The sequence below is a fragment of the Falco punctatus genome (assembly GCF_963210335.1).
Source record: "Falco punctatus genome assembly, chromosome: 6".
In the NCBI taxonomy this organism is placed as follows: domain Eukaryota; kingdom Metazoa; phylum Chordata; class Aves; order Falconiformes; family Falconidae; genus Falco; species Falco punctatus.
In genome coordinates this window covers 44398978-44413580 of record NC_137585.1, presented here as the reverse complement: position 1 = coordinate 44413580, position 14603 = coordinate 44398978, and the positions used below count along the sequence as shown (strand labels likewise).

At 43.8% G+C, this 14603-nt stretch overlaps 1 protein-coding gene across 1 annotated transcript in view; it reads right to left on the bottom strand.

Annotated features, from left to right (window-relative positions):
* Nucleotides 1-2160: 2160 nt before the first annotated feature.
* PLEKHG7 (pleckstrin homology and RhoGEF domain containing G7) overlaps nucleotides 2161-14603 on the bottom strand; it is a 45028-nt gene continuing 32585 nt past the window's right edge. The window contains exons 13-18 of the mRNA XM_080393329.1: nucleotides 14281-14396; nucleotides 13415-13508; nucleotides 10068-10147; nucleotides 8867-9026; nucleotides 4886-4983; nucleotides 2161-2764 (exon numbers count right to left, since the gene is read on the bottom strand). Coding sequence (XP_080249455.1) covers nucleotides 2645-2764; nucleotides 4886-4983; nucleotides 8867-9026; nucleotides 10068-10147; nucleotides 13415-13508; nucleotides 14281-14396 — 668 coding nt within the window. The 3' untranslated portion in view covers nucleotides 2161-2644. The remainder of the gene's footprint in view (nucleotides 2765-4885; nucleotides 4984-8866; nucleotides 9027-10067; nucleotides 10148-13414; nucleotides 13509-14280; nucleotides 14397-14603) is intronic.

The following is a 14603-nucleotide window of genomic DNA, read 5'->3' as shown; positions in this document are numbered from 1 at the left end:
CTAGGGGCTCAGTGTAGACCGTGGAGAAAGATGGAGAGGTCTGCCTGAAAGGCACTTCAAGCTGGGAAGTTAATTTCTGCTTCATATGCTTTCTGAGATGCCTTTCTCTCCAGACCACAGAAGAGCCTGTTGAGCTAATGTCTCACCAAAGAATCTGTGTGTGAATAGTTCCTTCCCCTGGGGGTGTCCTCCTTGTTGATGCGCTGGCCCCCAGGAAATACTGAATCTCTGGGACTACTTAGTTGTCTGGTGAATGGAACAAGCCTGGCTTAAGGTCATTTTGGCAAAAAACAGAGAGGAGTGAAACACCCCTTTCGTTCCACCAGCATGCAAAGCACAGAGCTTAGTTTTTCAGGTGTAACTTCTCTGGGCTTGAAATGTCTTTCTGTCCTACCAGCATTGGCTCCAAGAGCCTGGGGCTGGGGGGACTGAGCACAGCTGTGTATGCCAAGTTGTGGCTCAGTGTTCGCGGCTTGTGTGAGGCCCTGGAGCAGATCTCCTGTCTCCACTCTGTTCTGCTTTCCTGCCTTACACGTGCACCACGTGGCATGGAGCCTGAGTGGCTGCTCCGTTCCCAGGAAGCTGTGACAAAAGCTTGCTCACCCCAGGCACAGGGGATAGAGCAGGAATGCATACCGCAGCAGCCTAGACTGCATCTGGAGGGTGCTCAACCAAGTAAGTACATACATATACACAGCCTCCAGACCATAGCTTGTATGTACAGGTGAACCAGCTCAAGTAGATAAAATGTGCCGCCACATCTTCATGGGTGGAGCTGGGGAGGAGCTGGGTTAAGGGCAACACTTGAACTCATGACTAATTTGATTGTGGAACAGAGGCGAATGCTGGCTTCCCTGTGAATAATGTGACCGGTCGGAATGGCACTCATACATTCGTCAGCATATCCCTCATCTGTGTGGCTTCTCTGCAGTTCCCCCTGAAGTAATTTCTGATACTGAGCGGTTATTCCAAAGGCTAATTTTTCTGCTGAGGGAGACTTGCTGACTGGGGACAGAAGGTGAGAGAAGTGGCACAGTCGCTTGAGGGAAGTTTCCCTGCCTCTGTTGACTGTGGCTTAATCTCAAGGGATGAGCCAAGGCTAATCTGGTGAGAGCACCCTCCCTCTGTGGTAGTAACCTGCATGGATATTGTGGCAAGCAATTTCAGAGTGTTCTACTTGTCCAGTACCTCAAAAAGAGGGAAAAATAAAGTGATTAACAGGGGCACACTTCTGCTATGTGGGCCACAGGTCTGGGATAGCAGTGAAGTACTGAACGGTTTAATGCAAAAGGAACACTGAAGTCTGTGGAGCAAACTTGCACTCTAAAGGCTGTAATGCGTGCAAACAATGCATGATGACAGATCTGCTGTTAATAAGGTGGTGAAAACCCTCAGGTAAAAAAAAATCCCAATAAAGCAGGACATAATTGCACAATTTGTTCTTTCTTTTTATGTATTCTGTAGCATCTGTAGTTTAACTGAATGTTAGATGTAATTACGACCTTTTCCAAAGAAACTGACATTATCTCATTTTAGAAACTAAAGGAGAGCCAACACAATACATGCTTTTACTGATCTGCCTCCACAAGCTCAATATTAATGCAAAAAAAATATCTTGTGATATTATAGTTTAGTAAGTAGGGAGGTATAACTGTCAGGAGCTATGGCTACACAATTTTAATTTAATGACATTTATTAGTGCAGTTTGGATGGTCTTGGAATAACCCTTCTAGACTTCTCTGGTGAATGAATTCTCCTCACCAACATAGGTTTTTTCCCTTGTCCCACTTTCTAGGAAATGACAAGCTGTATTAAAACTTCCTGGGATGGCAAGAGCCTTCTCCTAGCTGAAGCAAAGGAGCGTCTTAAGAGTGATAGATACGTTGCATGGCTCCTTTCCCCCTTCCGGTTTATTCCTACATCCTGGGGTCAGAACTCCTTGACAGAGTCTAGTCAAGTCAGAAATCTGTTAGCTTCAGAAACTTAAGGCATGCTGGAAGCAATAACTGTGTTATCACCACAACAATCTTCCATTGGCTCTGTTCGTGCTGTGCTGACGTTATTAAATTTCAGAGGATTCAGCTGGGAAGCAGAAAGTAGTGCTTTTCTTGGTTTCATGTTGCGTGGTGTAATTGGAGATTGCCGTTTCTATCTTTGACATCCATTTTTTCTGTAACAGGAAAAAATAATTTGTAAACCAAGACAATCTTAATAAAGTTCCAGTAATTCTGATACATAACCACCCAGAGTTTTTGTGTTTTATTTAGCCTTTCTTCAGGCCCATGCTCATAATTCCTGAAGTGAACATTAATTACGCCAGAACTGAGACTCCAAGTTTGTCAGGCCACTACATGCCGCTGGAGTCTGTGTCTGGGGTCAGGGATTTCCAGCGAGGGTTGGAAGGTAGGATTTTAACGCTCTGTTTGCTTGTAAGGGTAATGTTTGCTGCAGGCTGTTTCACTGTTTTTGTGTAATATAGTTTAATGCTGTCCCTTCAGTTTGGGCTACCTGTTCTTCTGAATAAAGACAGCCCCAGTGCTAGAAGCATCACAAGTTCTGTCCCCCCCCCGAGATGTGTCAAGTGCTGCCATATGAATTTCAGTTTCTAGCATCGTGCTGACAGCATTCGGCTCTATATCTGCTGTCATCCAGGTACGATGGCAGGGGGTGATGACTGGAGAGATGGATTTGAAACACGTAACTTCCTTCTCTCTGTGCTAGTCCAGATGGTCTGGGTCGCAGAAGCTGAGTTGTCTCTGAATTGCTATGATTAGACATTACAAATTAGTTGGCAGCAATATGAGCTTAAGGTCTAGCTGTGCTTCTCCCACCCCAGGGTTTTTATTTTGCCTAGTCAGGAGCTGCTTTCCCTGCTGTAATGCATGTAGACACTATGCTTTGGTGCAAAGAGTAGAAACCCCCGAGAAGGGTTTCTGTTCTTCGTGCTATGCTAACATTCATCAACCTTGTAATTGACCCATATGGTTGTTTCTTGTATGTATTTACAACCTGAATGAGTTAAAAATATTGCTTTGAAAAATAGAAAGCTGGAGAGAGAAATGGGATGACCTACAGGTCTAAGGAGTCAGCAGAGGACGTGGGAAGAGCCTGCATGTGTCAGGCAGAGCACAGAGCCTGGCTTTGGCATGGCGTGGTGGCTTTGGCACCGGGCAGTTGCTCTGGCCCCTCCGGAGCTGCTGGCAGAGGAGGGTCTGATGCACAGTGTGGTGATGGTGGTGGTGGTGAACAGGGCTTTGCCAGGCAGTAGTGGACATGTAGGAGTCAGGATTTAAACTGTGGAGCTTGTCAAGGCTCGGGGGAGGAGATGGGGGCACCGAGGGAAGAGAACAGAGGGCAGGGCAGTGCTGTGGGTGGGATGAGCAGCAGCGGTGTATTTCAGGTCTGTGTTTTCACGTGTCTGCTGAGTATTGGGTTTCTGAGAGAGAGGTGAGAGTGGGGCAAGAGAATCACTGCATCTACGCTCAGCGCATTCCGTGCGCTGCCGTGCGGCCGGCACAGCGCAGCATGGCGGTGGGAGGCAGGTGGGCAGGGTCAGCCTGGGCCTCGCCAGGGAGCACAGGGAGGCGCTTCACAAAAATCAGGAGATCTAAGGGGCAGCTTGCAACGTAACAGCCCTCTGTGTGGGACGAGTCAGTGGGAATATGACACGTATGACTTCGTGCAGTTTACTTGTCTTCCTCTTGATGAAGCTTAGCTAGCTTGAGGCCCTGCTCTGATGGTCCTCACCGGTATCAATCCTACCCAGCTCAGCTTCCTTTCTGCCTTGCAGAATAACGTCAGCTAAACCCGTGGGCTTGGCTTGGCTTGGAAAGTTTATTAAAAAAAATATATTGACCATGCTCAGTTTGGGTTTCTTGGGAGCTGAAATAAGGTAGCTCATTTGACCAGTGCTGGCCTGTCTACCTTTCCCAGGGCTCGGAGAGCCCAAGGTCAACAAAATGTGGTAATGCCACCACATCCAAGTGGAAAGAACCTTTCGCTGCAGGGTTTTCTCCTTTGATGAACTGGGCTTCGGAGATATTAGGAAGATGGGAGCCACGTGGTCTGAAGGCAGCTTTGAAAGAGAACAGTAATATTTCAGTAACAGGAGAAGGTAGTGACTTCTTGGGTAGACACCTATAGTAGATACCTATTCCAAGTGACTTGGAAATGGAAAGAATTCACTCATTGCTTTTCCCTGGGTAAGTCTATCTGCTGCAATTTACTTTTAAGAATTAGTATGAGTAGTAGTCAAATTTCTGTGTATTAGGTATTACAGAATGAAATTCAACTTACAGGAGAAAAAAACCACTTCTGTGAAGTGCCTACCACACTTTCAGATGTTATATACAGCGTTGTTACTAGAAATGTGATGTAGTGTGAAAATGAGGGGTACATTTATGTTACAGTGGAATTAATCATGCCATCTGTTCCATCTGAAGTTGCAAGAAGTGTCATGCATAGACGAGCATGATACAGTTTTCTGATCTGAGTACTTCTGCATATGAGTTGTGGGTGGGGGGCTGTTTTGATGTTGACTTCTCTGGAGGGGCTGACTGTCTTCGTTTCTGTGACACAGGAAATGGCATATTTTTTTTTAGCAATCAGAAATTATAATGTTTTTCAACAAGAATATGACCTGCTATCAACCCTGATATAAAATTGGTACATGTTCAACGGCAAAAATTCCGTAACAAATGTGTGAGCCAGAGCACTGGAGTGTTATTTTGTTTTGGTTTGGTTTTGGTCAAATGTCACAGCTGTAATAGATTCTTATCACAGCCACTTTTAGGCTGCGATCCTCCTTTAGAGAAAATGTAATGGTGTAATTACAGAAGAAAAAAAAGTGTTCTACTTACAGAAGAAAAAGAAGTATGCTACTTACCTTGGCAGTCTCTGTCTGAGCTTGCAGCAAGAAGACTGCTATGCACTGACGATACCTGTTTTTGTGCTGTATTAGGAAAGCATTTCGCAGGCTGAAGACTGCAGAAAAATATAAAGTGATACAAATTCCCTCATGCAGCTGTCAGTCCTATTTTATATCACATTTTCTGATTATGATTGAAGAAATTATATATGTAATGATCTTTTCTGATTCTTAACGTAGTAATGCACCCTATTAGTGCATTTTTTTATATATATAGTTTTTTGTTCTGTGGGAAGCTTTGTTATTTCAGAAAGTCAGTTCTGCTTGCATTTGTTTTATTTTTCATTACTTTACCATTGTGTAGCTAAGGTGCTTTTGAGTCTAGCTGAGGATCATTAAGAGAAGTTCCCATTCAAAGTGGACTAAATCGTAACTGAAGTTAGAGAAAAACAAATACAAAAAATTAAAGAGAAATGGCCCATTTTTATTTTATTTCAAAGAGGTCCAAACGACGGCTGCCACGTAGGGAAGTGGCTGCACTCAGGGTGATGGTGTGTTTGGGTTCTCCCTGGGGAGCATGCATGAGCCAGTGCTGCAGCCTGGGGTGCCCCCCAGCAGCTGCCAGCAGCAATGTCTTGCAGGGCCAGGCATGCTGCCAGCAGCACTGGTTCCTGCCAGACCTCTGCAGGAGAAGTTAACGGGTGACAGCAGTATCTCCTGAGTCCTGCAGGTGACTGAGCATCATCTAGCAGGTCTCCTGGCAAAGGGACAAATCAGCACCAATGTCTCATGCCCGGAGTGAAAGGGTGCCTTAAGCCTGCTACAGAGCAAGCTTGGGGGAAGAGGAGGGGAGAGCATCTTCAGGTAGCCAAAATCTCACGGCAGCCAGCAGGCATGCTTTGGGTAGGCTGGTAGTAGCATGGAGGGGGGCACAGCAACCTGTTACGATACACTGGGTTCACTTGACACTGTTTTTTTTAGCTGGAGTTGGTGTTGCTGTTAACAAAGCAATGGTGAAAAAGGTGTGGGATTGCCTCCCTGTGAGCAGTGGCCCCAAGCAGAGCCCTGCCTCTGAACCCACACAGCCCAAGGAGAGAGTAGATTTCAAGCTGCCAAGGCAAGGCAGCATTTTTCTGAGTCTGCTACAGTTGACATAACGTTTTGAACTTATCCAGTTCATACAGTTTGTTCTGAAGCTTTGTATTATGTAGAATACCTTGCTGCTGGGTAATGCTTCTTGTCCAAGCATTTCCAAGTGCTCTACAGTCAGACTTCAAAATGTTTCTGGAAGATAAAGTGTCCTATAATCCAAGTTTTATAGAAGAAGAAAGTGGAGCATGGACTGGTTAAATTATTGCAGCAAATCAGTTAGCAGCAGCAATTCGTAGTGGCAGAGGGGGTATGTTTCAGAACTCATGCCTTCCGTCTGTCTGTGGTCAATAGGAAATAGAACTTTACAGTTCTAAAACTGAATTTTCTGGGCAACGCTTGGCACCAGGCTCTCAGTAATGTTTTCTAAAAAAAAAATTTGTGGCTGTAAAATTGTCAGTCTTCGACATAGCATTGTACCAGTGGATCTGGCCCCTTCAAACTTGGCGTAAAGCATTATTAGTGGAGCAATAATAAGTAATTGCAAAGATCAAATCCAGAGCAGAATGTTAAAAGGAAAGAGGTTTCCTAATTAGAAAGTACATTGCTGCTTACAACCTTCAGAGATGGGTTCCTACTATTTACGCTTACATGTAAAGTTACATCTCTTGTACCTGGTCCTGGCCTTTGCAGGTAGTTCTGCTCTTAGGGTAGCTTCTCCATGTTATGAGCACACCATTATATCTCTTACCCCTTCACTGACACGTAGCAGGCTTTGGGCTAGAATTATCCTGCATAATGATCAGCCTCCTGCCAAAAGAGTATTTCTATATCGCAATATATATGTATTTCTAGTTCTTATATTGAGGTACATTTCAAAGTGAGATCAACCCTCAGCAAGATAATGGATACAAAAGTACTTGTTAGATCAAAAATCAGGGTTTCATTTTTTATTAACATGATGGATCATTACAAATCACATGCTGCCCTTTCTGAGAACATGCTAACTAATCTTTTACTGCCACCTGTAGTAAAAATCTTGAGACTCCAAATAAATTGCCAGCATTCCTCAAGGTCACATATTCCTGACAATAGTTGTTTGGGGTTTTTTTTCCTGCAAAGGGACATTTCCTATTGACACTGGTAGTTTTGCTTGTCATTTTACACAAAATGGTGGAAACTGCAAGCTCCCTATAGTTATTTTTCTCACTGTTTTTACTGTACCCCATTCCAAGGGTTCCTGTATTGGGATGGGGCTTCCAAGGTGTTACAAGACTACAGTAAGTAATGGAGACTGCTGTGGCTACAGCTGTTATAAAGCTGCTAGAAATATATTCAAGAGAAGTCAGGCAATGAGGTCCAGAGTGCAGGGAAAGGCCATAACCTGCTGCATCCAGAGCCTGGGCTGGGATGCAGCAGGTAACTGTCTGTTTTGCTGGTTGCATCTGGATCACGGGCATAATAGGACCCTGGTTAGAAATCTCTGAATGTAGGAAATGGTGGATTGGGAAAAAAAATCCAAAAATCTTATTCCCATTTCCATTGTGGATGTTTTTGCCCAGTCTTGTGTGCGCAAATCAGAAGGTGGCTGCACCACCCCCTCCAGCACCCAGAAGCTGTCAACCTTGCATCTAGTCTGGGCTTAGGCAGGAACATGGGGCTGCCCTCCCCTTCACCCGCAGGTGGGTGGCAGAGGCTGCGTTTCCTTCATTTCTGCTGGGTTGGTAGGGAGACTCATGAGGCAGACAGACAGCGCTTGGAGGATGTTTAAAACAACGATATTCTTCTCTGTGCTCATCTCTTTACCTCATCTTTAGTCATTTGCCTTTTACTGCCTACCTGTATTTCCTATCAACATGGATGCTGAATGCTAATTACTCTGGGTGAATGTTTTTCAAAGTTTCCATAAATTTTATGGGCTCTAGATTTATTTTCCGTATCTATTGATTTCCTACAGAGCACTCTAGCTGCCTGAGCGTTTTCTCCCAGTCTTTAGGAGCAGGATGGCTCGCAGGCCCTGGAGCCCACGGATTTGTATTTCTCTTATTTCTCTTTGGTACAGGAGACTTCTGGAACCTAGGCAGTGCTAGACTGAGGTGTGAGCGAGCCTGCATGAGTGGCTCAGACTGAGGGAAGACCTGGTTTTCCTGCCTGCTCCCTCACCCAAGCTCTGATCTGGTGACTCCAGGGATGTTGTTTTGGCAGGGTAAGGCTGGTCACCCTCTGTGTGAAGGTCAGTCCTCCCCGGCTCCTTACCTAAGGGTTAGGCAGTTATTGGATGTGGTTTCCCCTGGCGATGCATTTGGATGTCTGCAAGCAAGGAAGCATTGACATACGGTGGGTGATTTCCACCTTCTTGAAGAACTGGTGGGGAGGTGAGTAAGAGCAGCGGCTGGAGATAAATCTCCTCTCCAGCCTCCTTGAGAATTGCTGCTGTGCATGTGCTAGGACACTCAGGAGAGCGGGGCAGTGGGGTGTGGGGCAGTGGGACAACCGAAAAAAATTCTGCATAACTAGCATGGAATTGGAAATGCACTTGGGAAAGTGGCCAGGGGTTTGACAGGGTTTGTTAGGACACTTGGGGCAAGGAAATACTTGGCTTGTGAGAAAGAAGTCGTTGGAGTCTTGATGCCTTCTTTGGGTGAAAGGATAATATCTGACAGTGGCTAGTGTGTACTTGAACTTGAACTTGAAACACCCTTTTAGAGGCAGGGAGATGTGGGGTGTAATGTCTGAGTTAGTAGCTTGTGCCTCTCATGTGAAGTCAAACAGTGCTGAGGCACTGGTGTTTGCACTCCAGGCATCTGGGGGTGGTTTGCTGGCCAAACAGCTTCTTATCCTTACACTGCCACATACACAGTGCATTGAGGTGGTATTTATGGAGACATTCAAATGCACGCAGGCACATACCTGTGATGTGGACGGGGTCAATGTTTTTCAGTATCAGTCTGTCTAGTGGGATAGGCTGGTCTAGGACTGTGCAAAATCCACCCTCTCTTATGAAGGACTGCAGCTCAGGAGTGAGGGAAGGACAGACAGGGATTAAGCTGGTTTCTGAGCCCCCATATTTCTGGGAATAGAAAATGAAGTTGGTTAGCTTGTTATCTGCCATCTGCTCATGAAGTGTAGGCACTGAACAGTCCTAAATTATGTGCTTTCTCTTATCAAACTTACTTAGTTTATTCACCTGAGGAACCTCAGAAAACCTCATCGGTACCTGGGGCTCTCCTGCAAGGTCACACCTTATACTGAAAAGCCACAGTAGAAACACAATACAAGTGCACAAGCGGAAAACAGACAGCCTGAGGTGTTCAAAAGTCTCCCCCCCCCCCCCCCCCCCTTATTTTAGTAGCAGGACTTTTTCTTCAGTCTTTGGATGTGTGTTTCCCCAATCTCCCCTTTCCTACATGCAGAACACAGAATTGCTGGGGCTCCAGATGAGTTGCAGCCCTTCACAGAAGGTTCTTCAGCACATGTACGTGAGGCAACCCCCAAAGAGACTTGCCTGTGGGCACCAGGTCCCTTGAATTCCTGCTCCCTTCACCCCCCTGCATTGCTAAGGGATGGTGCTGCTGGTCTAGAACCTCTCACTGCATGCCTTCTCCATCTCCTACAAAAGTAGAACATCCACTTCTTTAAAAAAAAAAAACAACCAAGAAGTCTTTAAATAAGACACAAACTTCTTGAGATTTAGCACAGGTCCACTTAGCCTTAACTTGCATCAGCTACGTAAACTTAATTAGCTAGATACACACCTACACTGAAGCTTTAGGAATTTCAGGTCATCCAGTGCATTAGAAAACTTCTTATGTTCTTGGAACTTTTCTGAGCTTTAGGAATCCAGCACATCAGAACAACACCAGGAAAATATATGGTCTTACAATGTGAATTATACTGTTATAGTGTTCCTATAACACTGCTGAGCCTAGAAGCTGGGTTTTGAATCAGTGTTACGGTTTGCTATTAGCATAAGAAAGTATCACCCAACCTTCATGCCAATTGGTCATCTTGTATTTTTATCGTTAGACCAGTCTTCCAAAGTATGATGAAAATATTTACCAAGCTAAAAAACATAACAACTGCAGCCATGTATATCTCTATCCATTATTACCTTTTTGTTATGTTTAATTTTGGTAATTAATAGGAAATCATTGAACAAGAAGAGGTAGACATCAAGGAGTCTTGTGCTTTCTGAGGAGGAAAACAAAAAAAGTCAATTTTATGGTGTGATTATTTTAAGGAATTGCTACTTCTAAGATAAGGCACATCCATGAATTACTGTATCTTAGAAAATACTTTTAACAAAGCAGCATTGTTTCCAACATAGTACACAACTACTCATCCCCTAGTCTGAACTCTCAAATGCAACACTTAAAAAATTGTGTCTCTCGATGATTTTGGCTACTAATACTTGTACCCTGTAGCAGCTATCTCATCATGAAAAAGCAACTAATTGCCTGCCAGGAAAAAGTGACCTGGATCACCTGGAGTACCTAAAAATACAATAATCAACATGCTATAAATTTGCAAATCCTAACTGGTGAATAGTGAACCTTCTGAAAATCGCAGAGATAAAGAAGCAGGGAAGTGCCAACTTTTCCTGGTGCCTTTAAATACTGGTATGCTGCCCTCTTCACAGACTTAGAAAGTTAATGAAATATTAATTGGTAACATCACAAAAGCCTGTCAAAAGCTACACAAAACAGTGTTGGCTTATCTTTTCTTCCTAGCTTAGAGGTCATGGGGATGTGAGGAATATAACAACTGTAAGAATGCTTCAAAGTCTTTCAGGTTGATCTCCAAACCGTGTTGAGAACTCAGGTATTATTAGAATAATAATAATAGGGAGAAATTTAACAAAAACAAGAATATTTTTTAAAGCAACTTCCTGCAGGAAACCTGGACTCTATTGGATTTGCAGAGTTTGGTTCTTTGACCTCTTTATGGCTCCTTCTATCCCTTCCCATTAATCTGTCTTTCATTCTCCTTTTTGGTCCCAACTTGCTGTCCTATTTAATTTCCAGAATCACCTCCTTTCTCTGATGCAGGCTTTATCCTTCATAATTTTTCCTCCAGCTACTCTGTACCAATAGGACATCTCTGGGCATGGAAAGTAGGTATGAAATGCCCAGCTACTTTTCATAGCAGATGGGATTGGTCAGAACTATTGTTTCCAGGAAATCTTGCAGGATCCTAAACACTTTCTTGGGTGTTTGGTTCTGAAAGGTTTGGTTTGAAAACTTGTGTTATTAATGTCGCACAAAACATCGGTAACTACTGAAAATTAAAATTCTGTCGATCTGCACAAAGAATAAAGAAACAACCATTGAGGACCTTCTTATGTGCCAGAAGACCACAAACAAGCAAGTTAATGTGTATTAGACATCTTATAAAGACTACCTTTCTATAAGTTTTTATGAAGTCAAAAACTTCATAGAGGGTTCTCCACAGCATCTCTTGTACAGCAGTAGGCTTTTGTGGGTGTTATAGAGGAAAGAATTATTTGTTGTGAATTCTGTCTACTGCTGTGGACAAACATTTCTGTTTCTTTGATATATATCATGTTTACAGAGTCATTGAACAGTATCAATTGGAAGGAACCTCTGGAGGTCTCTGGTCCAACCAATCCATCACTCCAAGCAGGCCAAACTAGAGCAGGTTGTTCAGTCAAGTTTTGAATATATCCAAGAAAGGAGACCCTGCAGCCTCTTTGGTCCCCTGTACCAATATTTGACCACCCTAATTGTTAGCAAGTTTTTCAAAATGCCTAATGGGGGAATACCCTGTGCTGGAATTTGCATTGTTATGTCTCATCCTTTCTCTGTACAACTCCAAGATACCTTTAGCTCCATCTGCCTTAAACCAGCCATTAGACAGTTGAGGGCAACAGTAATTCCTTCCCCGAGTCTTCTCTTCCTACATCTGAACAAACCCTCTTCTTTCAGATGCTCATTCTCAATTACAGGTTTACAAAAAAAAATGCAACTGTGGTCTTGGTGATCTCAGTTTCATTCAAACAAGAATCAACACCAAATCTGTGAGTCTGTTCACAGCAGTGACTTTAGGACATGCTTCTTTCTGTTGTGTAGGTTTATATTTGATTTTTGATTCCCTTTTTGTCTCGAAAGATATTTCATTCAGACAAGTGGCCAAATGTCAGGCTCTCTTATATTGCAGATTGCAGGCAGCCAGCTGTCTTGGTGGGTAAAGAGTTGTGCTCATACCTCCTTCTCCATTTTCTAATTATGTGTTGCAGAAAGAAGTATCAGGTGATGGCCACCATTACTTCCTGCATTGGCGGCTGATGTCTCATCAAGAGAGAGTTTTGTTTTCTCCTCTGCCCGCCATCACCTAAACACCAACAGCAATCTTTTCTTCTGCTCTCTGTGTCCCTGATGTGCCTTCTCCTTTGCTACCATAATTCTTCTCATGTGGAAAGGAAAACAAAACCACCGAAAAACAGACCATATCCCTTTTTCTACTCCCTTTATAACAGTTATAATGGTGTTGGGAGACAGAAAGTGTTGCATGCTCATTGTCTTCACCTCTGCTCCTGAGGAGGTGGTGAAGGACATGTAAGACATGGGCTGTGCTCATTTCTGTCAAACCATTTTACAGCCCTGCAGCTACCGTGGCATGTGGCTTCCAGCATCCTTTCAGATGGTGGCCTTCTCCAAACTGCCCAGGCTCTGCTTCCTGCTCATGCAAGGAGCAAATCCTCCTCTCCTGTACAGGTAGAGATTTTGCAGCAGCTCCCCAGCAAGCAACCTGTACCCTGCTACAAAATGATGCCTGTGTGCCTGGAGACGTGAGTCTCCACTCTGCCAGGGTGATAGACAGCTGTGAGCAGCGTTGTAAAAAGAAATCAACATGCTCATGTGGGACCGCTGTGCTATCTGTGGAGTTAATGGCATGTTGTGTGAGTGCGCTGTTCATAAAAGGGAATCCACCTGGTAGGATAACACCTTCTTGTTCCAAGGTATCCATCAAAACAGCAGTCTTAGCAAACATGATGTATGAAATAAAAATAGGAAAAACCTCTGGACTTTTCAGTAATTTTCAATGAAACACATAGTGAATGTAGTGCCAGAGGGGTGAGGTGTGTTGGTATTGGTTCCTGGGCACATGGGGCACCTTGTGTAGGAAAGTCTAAACTTACTGTTTTCCTATGGCCACCTTGAATGTGACAGTAAAATGCTCCCTTTGAGTGGCAGGCGTTGGCCAGCCATGCTGACTTCTTCAGCACCTGGCAGACTGAATACCCACATGTGACAATAAACAATCATTCATATTACTCATCCTTTTGGCTGTTTCTCAGGCTGTCTGACAAGCTGTACATTTGCTTTTTCTTTCCTGCACCTGCCTAAAGACTGCTGCAGAGGTTCATTCTGGACCTGCCATAACAAAATATGGTTTTGTTAATCTAACTCCTGATACCAGGACATTTAGGGACATTACCTGCTAGTGTTAGCCTCCCTTCGTGAAGGAGAAGTCTGTTCACTGAAGACAGAACGTTTTCACTGCTGTTTTCTCTTAAGCTTTGCTTCAAACACTTGACCCAAAAGAGAGAGAGAGAGAGAGAGAGAAAATGGGGAATCTTGTGTATCTGATGATGAACTGGGAGTTAAACAAACTGAGCATGTGTGCTCTTATCTCAGGCTAAATACATCACACAGCTAACAACAGCAGGGTTGTTTCTTTAGCAGTTCCCTTGATTAAATGTGTTTACACTTTTGAAATGTTAGGTTGGGTTGGTTTTTTTTCAGAGTGAGTTTAATGGTTTTTGCAACCCTGCACATGAACAGGCATAATCTTTGAGGTGAGACCCACTTGGTGATGTTACCATAATGCTGCTTAAAGTCTGTCTGTATGGGTAAGGGGGTAAGCACAGCAGAAAGGTGCACCTGTTCCTAGGTATGCTGTGTAGTTTTTTGTAATGCTATTTAAACAGAAATTTCTTTGGCTCAGCTTGAGGAGTGAAAGAGGGAAATAATTTTACTTCATATCCTTATGAAAAAGGTAGTAATACTTACATCTATCCCATTTAATTCTGCCCCCTAAAAGCAAACACTGGAGAGTCCTCCTGGATCACACAATCTTACTCTCTTGGATGTTAGCTGAGAGCAGCCCATCCAAGGCACTGTGCACAGCCTGCATGTTCAGCTACAGTGTTTGCAGTGCTCGGGCTGCAGCTGCTCCTCTTAGAGCAGAGCCATCCCCAGTAACTAGAATATAGACAACCAGCCAATTTGAGACCATGCTATAAAAACAGATAGGAAACTAAACCTTCCTCAAGGAAAAATGCCCTTTAAAAAACTGCTTACCTCTGGGACAAAAAATCTCTTGTCACGATCCCAGATCAGAGGCCAAATTATGATCTCTTGCAGCTGCCTGAACTTCTGAAAGTTGTCCAACCACTTGACTTTACCTTCCAGATTCCCTGAAATATGTGAAACATCAGTTACTGCCAAGGCTGGCAAAAATCCTCTTTCTAGAAGATGCTGAATACTGATTTTATCTAGTGGAAGCCAAAGCGCCCCACATGTGAAGCTCCAGATAAAACCTTGGCCTCATTGTAAAAACTGCCTGAACTTTTCTTAGATCAGCAGAGCCAGCATTTCAAACCATGCATTCAAACATGCTTAAG